At 42.4% G+C, this 12,120-nt stretch overlaps 1 protein-coding gene across 3 annotated transcripts in view; it reads left to right on the top strand.

Annotated features, from left to right (window-relative positions):
* scaper (S-phase cyclin A-associated protein in the ER) overlaps positions 1 to 12,120 on the top strand; it is a 61,630-nt gene that overhangs the window by 7,876 nt on the left and 41,634 nt on the right. For 2 of the 3 annotated variants that reach the window (XM_051951615.1, XM_051951616.1), the window contains exons 5-19: positions 1,878 to 1,978; positions 2,412 to 2,528; positions 3,138 to 3,265; positions 3,361 to 3,647; positions 4,175 to 4,543; positions 5,678 to 5,845; positions 5,961 to 6,027; positions 6,121 to 6,238; positions 6,584 to 6,695; positions 7,132 to 7,272; positions 7,415 to 7,570; positions 7,669 to 7,811; positions 8,858 to 8,939; positions 9,034 to 9,186; positions 10,374 to 10,481. In XM_051951615.1, the coding sequence (XP_051807575.1) occupies positions 1,878 to 1,978; positions 2,412 to 2,528; positions 3,138 to 3,265; positions 3,361 to 3,647; positions 4,175 to 4,543; positions 5,678 to 5,845; positions 5,961 to 6,027; positions 6,121 to 6,238; positions 6,584 to 6,695; positions 7,132 to 7,272; positions 7,415 to 7,570; positions 7,669 to 7,811; positions 8,858 to 8,939; positions 9,034 to 9,186; positions 10,374 to 10,481 (2,250 nt within the window). The remainder of the gene's footprint in view (positions 1 to 1,877; positions 1,979 to 2,411; positions 2,529 to 3,137; positions 3,266 to 3,360; positions 3,648 to 4,174; positions 4,544 to 5,677; positions 5,846 to 5,960; positions 6,028 to 6,120; positions 6,239 to 6,583; positions 6,696 to 7,131; positions 7,273 to 7,414; positions 7,571 to 7,668; positions 7,812 to 8,857; positions 8,940 to 9,033; positions 9,187 to 10,373; positions 10,482 to 12,120) is intronic. The other variant, XM_051951617.1, reaches the window with a different exon arrangement.

Genomic DNA, 12,120 nt, shown 5'->3' on the forward strand with positions numbered 1-12,120 from the left:
CGGTGCTGTTCATAATCCCCCTTCCCGCCCAGCTTGGGCTTAATGGACACTGATAGATGATGGAGTCATCTGGAGGGGAAGCAGAGTGCTCTGATAGCCCCAACCGCAATCCCCCAGTGTAGCTGTGGGCAGTCTGCATTGTGTGCTCTCATACAAACAGCCCACCATTTTCCACCTAAAAACTTCTGAACATAATCATCATCAGGAAGTGATGCTTAATTCTCTGCCAGGGCTTTGTTGCTGTAATACTTTATATAATTCTGAATGAGAACCTCAGTGCTGACCTAATATAATATATTTTCCCGCTCAGAGGGAAATTGTTCACACAGCAGAGTGATTCATATATGCTTATTAATAATGCCTACACCTCCTTAACCCACAGCCCCCAGGCCTAATTACTTCCATCAACTGTTTCTTCATCCCAGTTTTGGATTTATTCCTCGTATCACCCAGAGCAGGCAAGAAAGATTCTCGACATTCCTGTTTGCTTGAGGTGGAGCTGAGGTTCAGAATGGGTATTTCTAAAGAATTGAAGCAGACTATTCTGGTCTTAAATGTTTAAATAAAATACAAAACAATGACAACTGTAAATTATTAACTTGAGGTCAATAACTCTGACCTTGGTTGCATGAGTTCATTTGCTTTTCAGTGTGTGGATCACAGGCTTTTACTGCACACCTTGCTTTACGGCAAAGTCTCTTGAAGGTTAAACATTCATCAGTCATTTCTCATGAAATGTTATGCGAGGGCTATATTTGGGTAAGTGTGTCTGTTAACATGCTGAAAGTCACTTTATGGAGCTTTCACTCACTGTTGGTTTATCTGTCAGAGGCGTAGCTACCCTCCCTCCATCTCGGCCTTCATTACCAAATGAACAGTGAGCCATAGCAGTGGACTCGGGCAGTTAACCAGCCCTAATCAGCAGACCTGCTGCTGGACACATCTTTCACTGGCCTGACTTGTCTATTAACTAAAAGCACTGTGAAGCTTTACTCTCAATTACCACTCCCTTCACGCTCTCCATCAATCAGTTGTGTCTGTTTCATTAGAGCTCTGGGAAAAAGCGCCACACAGCCCTCCACCTCTGGATAACCAGCCGTGACTCAGTCCAGATAATAGGCATTTGTTGTAATGAATTAGCCACCTTTTTTCTTCCTCAAAGCTTTCAGTTAAGTATTTCTCTACACTTTGTGAAAAGGTGTCGATTAGCTCCTGGTTTTCAGGAAACATTTGATCTATTGTAAGGTCTCTTTTGTCATTTTGAATTGATCAATCATTTTAAAATGCCAGTTATTGTTTTTGGTGGGAAAACATTATATTCATATTTTTTCCCGATTAGATTTATGATCATCAGATTTTTGTCAATTGTCTGTAAAGAATCAGAAAAGAGAACTAAAAACGCAATTTTCAAAAACCTATGGCGACATATTGGAATGTCTGTTTTTTTTTTTTTTTTTTTTTAAATCTCAGTCAATAAATTTAAGATATTCATTATATTAGTGTATACATAACAGCTTGAACTTATGAATATGTGGTCTTTGCTTGAAAAGTGACTTATCAATTATTTGATTATTAATTATTTAAGTAAACCTTTTGCTTTAAACTGTCACAGTTAATACAGTACAGCTTTTGCTTTTTAGTTTGACTGCTAAAGATTTTTTATTTTTTAAATTGTGACAGAAATTGTCTTTTTTTTTATGCATATTAAACATAGTTTACTTTGTTGTTTTGGTCCAATAAATATTGAGTAACGCATGCAAATTTTGTCATTTATTTCTTCTAAACGTAACTCCCTAATGGCTTAATTTTTTTTTTTTCCGTAATGATTGCACTTATAAATTATATTTTCTCAATCATCTTATGACTGCTATCTTTAGGAAGTGCTGATGATGCTGGACAACTACGTAAGGGATTTCAAAGCTCTCATCGACTGGATCCAGCTTCAGGAGAAGTTGGAGAAAACAGATGCCCAGAACAGGTGATCCTCTCCTTCTCACTCTCTTCCTTTGTCTCTTATTCACTGCCCGTTCTGAATTGCTCCCTGCGGTGAAACTGGAAGTGCCGGTGTCTGGTCCCTGGCTTTGAGTCACAAACACAATGAATCAATAGCCTTGGCTTTATTTCAAAGAGATCCACGAGTTTATTGGCTTCTCTTTAACACAGTGACCACTGCAGCCGTAAATTGACTAAGAAATGAAATTCCCAGTGCCACCTCCCAATTTGTTCTTTTAAAGTGTACTGTTAATCAATAAGACAACCTGAAACTTTTACATGCTCCATTTATTGCATACATTGCTACCAGTGAATCAGCCAACCGACTGATTTGCCAAAAGTGTGAGTCAGGTCTGTGTGTTTGGCAACTAGGAATTGTAATTTGTTTTAGTAATATATGCCACTTTCACTTTGTTCAGGCCCACCTCTTTAGCCTGGGAGGTGCGCAAGATGTCTCCGGGACGTCATGTGATGCCGAGCCCCACAGCAGACAGACTGGTGCCCTCACCAGGTGCACGTCGCGCTCTCAACTTTGGGTAAGCTCTGTCTATCATTATTTAAAGTCCAAACATTCGTTCAGTTCATCGTTTTCTGTCATCGTTAGATATTTGATTTGGTAATAAAGGCTAGACATAAGGCATCCTGTTATTCACCAATCAATATTTGTAATGATGCACTATGCCTGTTTTTGAAGAGGTTAGAAAGTGCAGACTATGATATCTAGTGAGATAGCCAATGATTGCTGATAGTGAAGCATTTGTTTAATGCAATTTGTTGAGTCTCTCACTCTCGGGCCGCAGAATCAGTGGAAGGTGTAGATGAAAGTGTCAGTTAAAGACTGCTGAAGCATCGGTTCAATATGTGCACTGCTCTGTAATCTGATGCTGCAGGAAATGGATATTGATCATGACGAAGGCCTGTTGTCCAGTACAGTTCCATGCTATCTCAGAGTGGAGTTTACAAGAAGAGGTTAGATAGACACTGTCTTCAGACCACTGAAGTGTTTCAGAGAATCAACAAAGTCAGAGCTGCTCAGGGATGGGTCTTAATAAAACTTGAAAATTCTACATTTTTACATGAAAGGCTTGCCGGTGCACATTTGTTTGTTTGTTCTCATGCGTGATCTGTGTGTGTGTTTTCACCAGTGGTCCTCCACCAACATTGGCTGGGGCCCGGCTCTCTTACACAGGCCCCAGCTGGGCAGACCGAGTGAAGTGCTCTCAGTCCATCCCAAGCTCCAACCAGTTGACCACATCCCCAGTAGAAAAGCCTGGTAAGAATCTGCATAAAAGCCCTTCCAGATTTTACTCAGAAAGAATGTGGGTTTATCTTCTTCTTAGATTTACAAAGTGCTGCATGTGTTTCCAGGTAAAAAGGATGCAGAGGGCTGGGAGACTGTACAGCGAGGGCGCACTGCCAAACCTCGCTCTGCTGCTATAGTTGCCAAGGTCAGTCCTGTCTTGGCTCATGTCACCCCAAAGCAGGACAATGGCAAGTGTAACCAGCCACATCTGCCCCCAAAGGAGCAACGACAGCCTCGACCTGAGTGTCCTCCGGACAAGGACGTAATCCAGATGGACACTGAACAGCAAGTCCCCGTGGAGCCTGACTCCTTGGAGGAGGTTGAACATCCAGAGAACGCGCACAAAATAGAGGTACTAATGCTCAGTACCCTGTGACGTCTTTCTGAACAACCAGTCCCTGGATATCAATTATTCACGGAGAGCAGTGTAACATTAGACCATTTTATCAGCCACATTTGTTTTTGTTTTGGGCTCCATGGTATTCATTGACAGACTAGCCAGACAGGAATATCAACTTTGAAGCGATTGATTGTATGCTGACATTTCAGAGGCAGAAAGACCTATTTTCACTGTCATGAAATAAATACTCTGACAATGCATCAGGACACACTTGGTAAGAGTGTGTTACAACGTCAGTTGGTTTAGAAATACAAATCTGTATTTCCAATTTATTTTCTTAGTTTGATCACAACTGGATGTTTAGGGCATGTCAGTACCAGCTTCCCTGCATGATTTGTGTTTTTAGCTGTGTGTTGAGTATTGACTTGTTTGATTTGTTAATTTTTTTTATTAATTTTGATTATTGCTCTCATGAACTGCTTGAAATATGCATGTCTTTAATTGAGTTTGCGTGTGTTTGTGTGTGACTGTCGGTGCAGCCCCCTGCAGAGAGTGTACAAGACTCGGGGCAGTGTGTCGACGCACCCTGTGATGACGCGCCTCCCCCCATAGCAGCTCTTACCCCTTCACAAGCCCCAGAGCAGGCCACAGCCACAGCCACAACCACAGTCCCACCACCAGACATTACCTTATCAGTCCCAATCCCAGTCCCAGTTCCAGCTCTGACCCTCCCCACATCCCTAGATCTACCCCAGGCGGATGGGCTCGGTACACTGTTGGCCTTTGGGGACAGTGGGGCTGAGGGGGGCGCGTCACAGGGCATGGCCACATCTGCTCCAGGACAGGCTGAGACTCCCAAGGCAGCGGTGAAACTGGAGAGTGTGCTGGACCCCACAGAGCTTTCTACTGTGAGTGCTGAGAGATGGAGGAGCAGAGGGAGGGAGGGCTGGGAGGGCAGGGATCCCCAGGGGTCCTTCATCGCCTAAACAAAGTCAGTCTTAAGAAACCTCCAGACCAAATCTGCAGGCAGGACTGCATAGCACTTTTTAGTGTTGTTATAGCACCGCTCACTGTTAAGAATAGCTGTGAGTAGATGGCCTTTGAACTCCCAGGTTGTTGACCAAAAATAATCTCTCAACTTGAATTAGTGACACACTTTTGAAATTTTGTACGCAAAAAATGAAGAAAATGGTGTTTAGTTTGTATTTAACCAAGTATCATATCTTTGGCAAAAGCTGACTTTAACTTAAAGCGTTATGAAGCATGTGTACACGAAGCCCCATACAATTCTTAAATAAACAATAAATGTCATATTTTTAGGTGGCAGTGAAATCATTTGAGGGACATTTGGTGTTAATTTTTACACCCATCGAGTACTGTTCAGGCCAAACTGTTCAATCTACTTTCATACCTAACATAGAAGACAAATACTTTTTAGAAGGCTCTTCCTTTTTGCCTCTACAGCTGATTTAGAGCATTTGCTGCCCTGGAATATTATGCGAGTCATTCTGGTATTATTTCCATGCCATGAAAATGCATTAACTTCCCAAATACTTTAAAAATAACCCATGTTCAAACACCAAGTTGCCTCCTTCCACCATCTCTTCATCCTCACTGTTCATGTACCCTGCATGACTTTTGGATGCTTCACTTGTGATACTTGTGATGATTGTGTGGTGCAGACTGTGACTGGGTTGATATGGCATTCCCTTGACTCTTTGCTTTATGCACCCATGTACAAATCAGACCAACTGTACAGAAGGTAAAGTGCTCACATGGAACACTTTTTAATTAAGCAGATATTTAATAATATTTACTCACTGACCAGAAACCTAAAACACCTGCAAGATCTCTTCTTGTTCATGAATGCAACAATGGAAATGAGAACTCTTGCAAAGGCAGTATTTGTCACAAGGCAGTTGCATTACAGTAACAGTAATTTCCATGGTCTGGTCACTCAGTGTACAGTGTGTTGGTTTGAACAACAGAACATTTATGAAGTGTGAAATGTGTTTGAAGTGGAATCTGTGCCATGTGTTCAGCCCCAGTCCATGGCAGAGGTCCTGGCCAAGAAAGAGGAGCTGGCAGACCGACTGGAGAAGGCCAATGAAGAGGCGATCGCCAGCGCCATCGCTGAGGAGGAGCAGTTGACTCGAGAGATTCAGGCCGAGAACAGCGAACTGGAGACTGACAATGAAAGTGACTTCTCTGTAAGATTAATCATGCTTATTTACACATGTACATTTGATGTCCAATCATGTATGCATTTTTATGACCATTTTTGTAACTTCGTTGTAAATTAAAAATGACAAATCTTTGCCACAGGCTGGCATCGGCAATGGGGGTTGTGGAGTCAATATTGATTGGAGTGACATGCTGGCAGATTATGACGGTATGGAAGTTAACATCCAAGTGAAAAATATACCTATACTTTACAGATGTTCCTCTGAATTAGATTTATTCGTGTTCTTTGTCTGACCATTAGCTCGGGAACCATGGCGTCAGAGTACCTCATGGGGTGACATTGTAGAAGAAGAACCTGCTCGGCCTCCTGGACATGGCATCCACATGCATGAGAAACTGTCCTCACCATCGCGCAAAAGGTGCAAAATTCTCCAGTTGGTTGGTCACATCTCACATGCAGATTTTGTTGATTTCAATACACGCACTTAAATCATCTGCACTGTCTAGCCAGTTTGTCTGCTTTGCCTTCCAAAACAGCACCTTCGTCTACTCATTTGAAACCTCCTTACCTTACTTTGACAAGGATTTAACCCAACATCCTGGGAGTCAAAGGCCCACTTAACTGTGTCTGACCCCTCTTTCTTTTTATGTTACCACCCAGAATGCATAAACAGACCCTAGTGTCTATTGGAGTCTGTCTGCTTTGCACATTGTTGATAAGGAGAGAGAAAGAGATGAATGATTTGTTTCTATTTTTTTGACAGGACCATTGCAGAGTCAAAGAAGAAACATGAGGAGAAACAGCTGAAGGCACAGCAGCTGAGGGACAAACTCCGGGAGGAAAAGACACTCAAGCTGCAGAAGCTCTTGGAGAGGGTGAGTAAGCTGTGCCGACTCCATGGAAAGCACCCCAAAGAAACTTCATGCAAGCTAAGCTCGGCCTGGCTCGCAACGAGAGGTTCTGTCAGCGCACTGCCCGATACAATCACCAAATATTATAACCCCCTTCCAGTCACATCCAGGCCAGCTGGCCACAGGCAGTCATGAGAGACACCTCTGGCCAAAATCAACAGCCTTTCATGAAGTTTGTTTTTGTTCTCCAGACCATGGCAAGATGAGTGAGTCCTAGAATAAATCAGGTTAACCACATAAATACATGAAGTGGTGTATATTCTCATTAATCCCTATATGGACACACTGGAGAGGGGAGAAACCGATAAGTCGAGACTGCGTTGTCTGTTTTGTCCTGAGGAATGTACTGTACATTCCTTTGTTTTCACCACTCCTGCTGCTCACTCCTCACTTTCTGCAGGAGAAGGATGTGAGAAAATGGAAAGAAGAGTTGTTGGAGCAGCGTCGGAGGATGATGGAGGAAAAGCTGCTGCATGCAGAGTTTAAGAGAGAGCTGCAACTCCAGGCGATTGTGAAGAAGGCCCAAGAAGAAGAGGCTAAGGTAGAGGAGGGGTTCCTGAAAAGCAGGAATCCTTTTCATATGACAGTTCAACAATATCCCAAATTAAGTGGTTGTGCAGTCATACATTTTATACACGCTGTATGTGTACATATCCTTGTGCATAATTGATGTATCTGTACAGGTGAATGAAATAGCTTTCATCAACACTCTGGAAGCCCAAAATAAGAGGCATGATGCTTTGGCCAAGTTAAGTGAATATGAACAACGCCTCAACGAACTGCAAGAAGAGAGACAAAGGAGGCAGGAGGAGAAGCAGGCCAGAGATGAAGCTGTGCAGGTGAGAAAAAAAGAAACTTTTTTAATGCTTGTTTTAATAATTTTTTTTCCCCACTAATTATTCGGTTGAATCTCTGTTTTCTGTCACCTCTTCTGTAGGAACGGAAGCGGGTCCTGGAAGCAGAGCGGCAGGCAAGATTGGAGGAGCTGCTCATTCGAAGGAAGGAGCATGAGGCTCGTATTGAACAGCAGAGGCAGGAAAAAGAGAAAGCTAGAGAGGATGCAGCGCGGGAAAGAGCCAGGTTTGTTGGCCCAAATAAGTTTACAATAATAAACAGTGGGTTCAGAAAGAATTCAGACCCCTACAATGTTTCTAGTCTTATTGTACTAAGTGTAAATAAAATTTTAAATTGTTAGAATTTACATTTTTGCTCATTGATTTACTTATACACCCATGAGGACATGTTTTTAGAAAATGGAGATTTATTACAGGGATGTGATTTTTTCCGCGAATTCGCGGAATTCTGCTTTTTTTCAGGGATGGGAATTTACCGCGGATTTCCGCCGATTTCATTTCAAGTTTGAACACTTTGTCGCTGATACTCCCGCGCGATGGTAACGACGTTAACGATAGCTTGTTAATGGTAACGACGTTAACGATAGCTTGTTAACAACGATTGTAAACGGCCCAGCGATTGGAAGTCGCGGCGCTGCTGCCGCCGCCGCACCCCCCCCCCCCCCCCCCCCCAAACAACTTTCCGCTAGAATCAGAACTTGCCGATCCCATCCCTATTATTAACAAACTTTACAACTTTTAAAAAGAAATATTCATCCTTTGATTTCTGATATGTCCATCGCTGCAATTTTGTCATTGAGAGTCCCTTGGGCTTAATGCTTGGTTTTTGTCCTCACATGCAGTGTGAGTTGTGGGACCTTTATATTCACAGATATATGCCTTTTTAAAACTGTGTTCATTAAATTCAATTTGCCACAGATGGAATCCATTTCTGTGCACATTGCAAGCAGAGACAACAGGATACATCTACGCACAATTTTGAGTGTCCCAGCGAAGTGTCAGAATACTTTTGGAAATCAAAGAATTTAGTTGTTTATTTCAGAACTTTTCCTAAATGTAATAAAATAACATGTTTTCACTTTGAGTTATTGACTGTAGACTCATCTAAAGATGGCAATTCCCAGCAAAAATTGAAAGTACTTCATGAATTCACTGTAACTGCACAAGTGGCTGCACCAATGTGCTTCCTGCAGTGAGTTTGATTAGTGTGTGAGGCATGCATTTGGAATTTGGATGCACAGTTTCTCACACTGTTGTATACTCTATCTGAAGAGACCGAGAGGAGCGTCTGGCTGCTCTTAGCGCTGCTCAACAGGAAGCCATGGAAGAGCTTCAGAAGAAAATTCAGATGAAGGTAAGTTTATACCATGCCACCTTGCTTCTGTAACGGACATCATGCAGGAATCCCCGTTTCCCATATGACCCATGGTTTCTGGTTTCTTCTTCAGCATGATGAGAGCAGCCGCAGGCATATGGAGCAAATCGAACAGAGGAAAGAGAAGGCTGCTGAGCTCAGCAGCGGTCGACATGCTAACACAGACTACGCCCCCAAACTGACACCATATGAACGCAAAAAACAGTGCTCACTGTGCGGTGTTGTGGTATGTAAAGTTTTGTGCATTTGTCTATGAGCTTTTTCATGTTGATTGCTGGCATATGTATATTATAATGATTCTAACAGTACAATTTTGTGCAACATGTATTATTTTGGAGACATGTAATGTTAATTTTTTTTACTTTCTTAATTCAGATGGACTTCATTTGTTCTCCAACCCTTCATTTAATTTTTTCTCCGCTCCAGAGCTAATATGTACTGAATGTATCCACCGGAGTATTTCTGTGCAACTCTGCTGTGTTATTGTAGCATTCTGTATATACACAAAAAGGCTGAGATGAAGGTGATTCAGAGGATTTTCGGAAGAGGGCACATTTAAATGAAGATTTAACTGCAGTGATTAAATGTGGGCTCTCAAACAGAGATTTACGACTGGATGTGATTATGCTTTTTTAAGCGTCGGGCAACAAATCCACAAGCAGACGCATTTGTCTCTGATTTAGTGGCTACCAAGACAACAAGGGTGGGACACCTTGAGTCTTCAAACCAGAATCGGATAAAGAGGGTCGAGGGTGAAAGAGCGAATCTTGTTAAAATGTTAGATGACCTTGGCCGACACCTGACACCAGAGATCATGGATGGGTCAGCAGCAAGCACTTTATGTAATGACGTTAAACACAAACCATGCCAAATGGGAGAAAACCATAGCCTTCTGTCCACCTGCCTGTTGTAGTTGTCGTTTTTCAGCCCTGCATTACATTTATTAAGACCTGTATGATCTGTCAAGTGTTGTCCACAACATGCATTTGGCAAATTAAGTGTACTTAAACCACTTGTATGGCACTTTAAGGCTGTTCGTGGTTTTTTTTTTGTTTGTTTAGTTTTTTTTCCAAATCTTGAACTTTCCTTTAAGCAATAAAATCCTCAGTCACTGTGCTGAATTGGGTTGTAAGTTAAATTATTATCATAAACAGAGGTAATACAAATGTAATACAGCCGTACAAAAGTCTATCAAAACAACATGCACTGTTGCTTAAGAAACAAATCACTTCTTTCTTTAGTCGTTGCTTTAAGCTGAGGTTCAGGAGAGGAGAGACAGGCCATGTCCCATTGTACGTGTCTGTTTGGCATATCATTTCACCAGGGTGACATAGGGCCCTGTTGACCCTTTCCTTCCTCTGTCCCCTTTGTGTCCGCAGCAGTGACCTCTGATCACTGTGTTTGTGTTTGCAGATCACCTCAGAGGTGCACCTGTTCAGTCACACCAAGGGCAAGAGGCACCAACAGGCCGTGCGAGACAGTAGCAGCATCCAGGGACGGGAGCTCTCTGATGAGGAAGTGGTGCGTATCACCCACACCCTGCCCTGCCGGGAACAAACATCCACTCATTCTGTCAAAGAATACTGCCCCACTGCCACTTGTGTCATGTAAAAAGACAAAGAGGCGCAGCACTTGTCTTTTATGATGTGGTCATTATTATTGTTTATGCATCCCCTTATATACTACCGCAGTTTTCGAGCTGGCTTTGTGAGATTACAAATGAGCCTTGAAATGTACACAGTTAGGGTTCAGTGCTTCAGTGGAGAGCTGACATCACCCCTCTGTCTCCAGGCTTTTTTAGTCATGGAGCGCTTTTCCATGGGAAGGCAGCTCGTTAATGCAAGGTAACCTCTCAGGCTGCAATATGAGATTGGCTTTTCAGCAGCGCTCATTGTGAGGCTGACAACTGTTGGTGCTATACGCGGCACCTTTGGCCCCAGCAGCTCCTTCATTCAAAGCTTTTTTTCAGTGTGGAATAATTGATACCTCTACCTTCCGTCCCTCTAAATCATTTCCTTTCCAAATGCAGGCTATTTTTTTTCCTCTTTGACAGTATGATAAACAATGCAGTGGAGTGAAGCACTTCACCGATATAACACCATAAACGGTTCATATATGAACATTGCTTCATTTACATTTGCAATGCGTCTCCCTTTGTATATCGTTCTAACAGTAACCATAATACTCAAGCTTTACTGCTGTCCTGCCTTCCATGTAGTAATAATCAGTCAACATTTAAGCCCTCGCTAAACATATCATTGTCTCTGAAGTCATCCTTGTAATACCCTGTATCTACCTTAATCCTAATGTCATACTTACTCAATTTCTAGGAAGTATGTTATTACTGGACTGAGATGTTGGTCAGTGTAGTAGCTCTAATAGATAAGATTTAGATGTCTGCTACTGCTTTTTCTAATCAAGCTATCCAATAGGTGCATGACTGGAGACTTTGTTTGGATAGTCTCATGTGCCCCCTTGTTATTTATATCAAAGCTCAATTTGGTGTTCACCATTTCATTCAAACCACTGCCAACTATTTTCCAGACTGTGGCTCCATAATTCTTCCTGCAATGAAAGAGTTTTAATTAAAATGAAGATTGTTGGTTCCACTGTGCAGAGGTCACTCCATAGTTTTTCAGCAGAAGCTGGCTGCAAATGCCCTGTGCCTTCAATTTTAGTCATTTTCTCCCATTCTTTAAGACTTGTGAATTAAATTGAAAATATGATGAGTACCAACAGGGCTGGATCGATGTATGTGCAGAGGGCTTGGGATTGCATTCACTCTTTTTGCTCACTATCTGTTCTTATTTAACAGGATACAAGCAATATCCAGCACCCATGGCTTCTGACAAGGAATTTATTTATTAATTGCTTTAGATACTGGCTTCTCTGAGGAAAGACTTTTCTTTTACTCTGCTTGTCTGCAGTGCTTGGCAAGCACAGCCAGTAGAGGGATCACCACGCTGCAGAGGGTATCAGAACTGACCTCTCAGAGGCACTGAATATTCCTCAAGGGCTTGTCGTTGAAGCTGTACTGATAGCCACAAATTGAGAAGCTTGATGAAATATCCCTACTGGCAGCTGAAACGAGCCTCTCCCACACTACACTGTTTTGAGAGCTGACTGTTTTCTAGGTATAGCAACTAAGCTGCTGCTAAAA

This window comes from Acanthochromis polyacanthus, chromosome 8, assembly GCF_021347895.1.
Source record: "Acanthochromis polyacanthus isolate Apoly-LR-REF ecotype Palm Island chromosome 8, KAUST_Apoly_ChrSc, whole genome shotgun sequence".
In the NCBI taxonomy this organism is placed as follows: domain Eukaryota; kingdom Metazoa; phylum Chordata; class Actinopteri; family Pomacentridae; genus Acanthochromis; species Acanthochromis polyacanthus.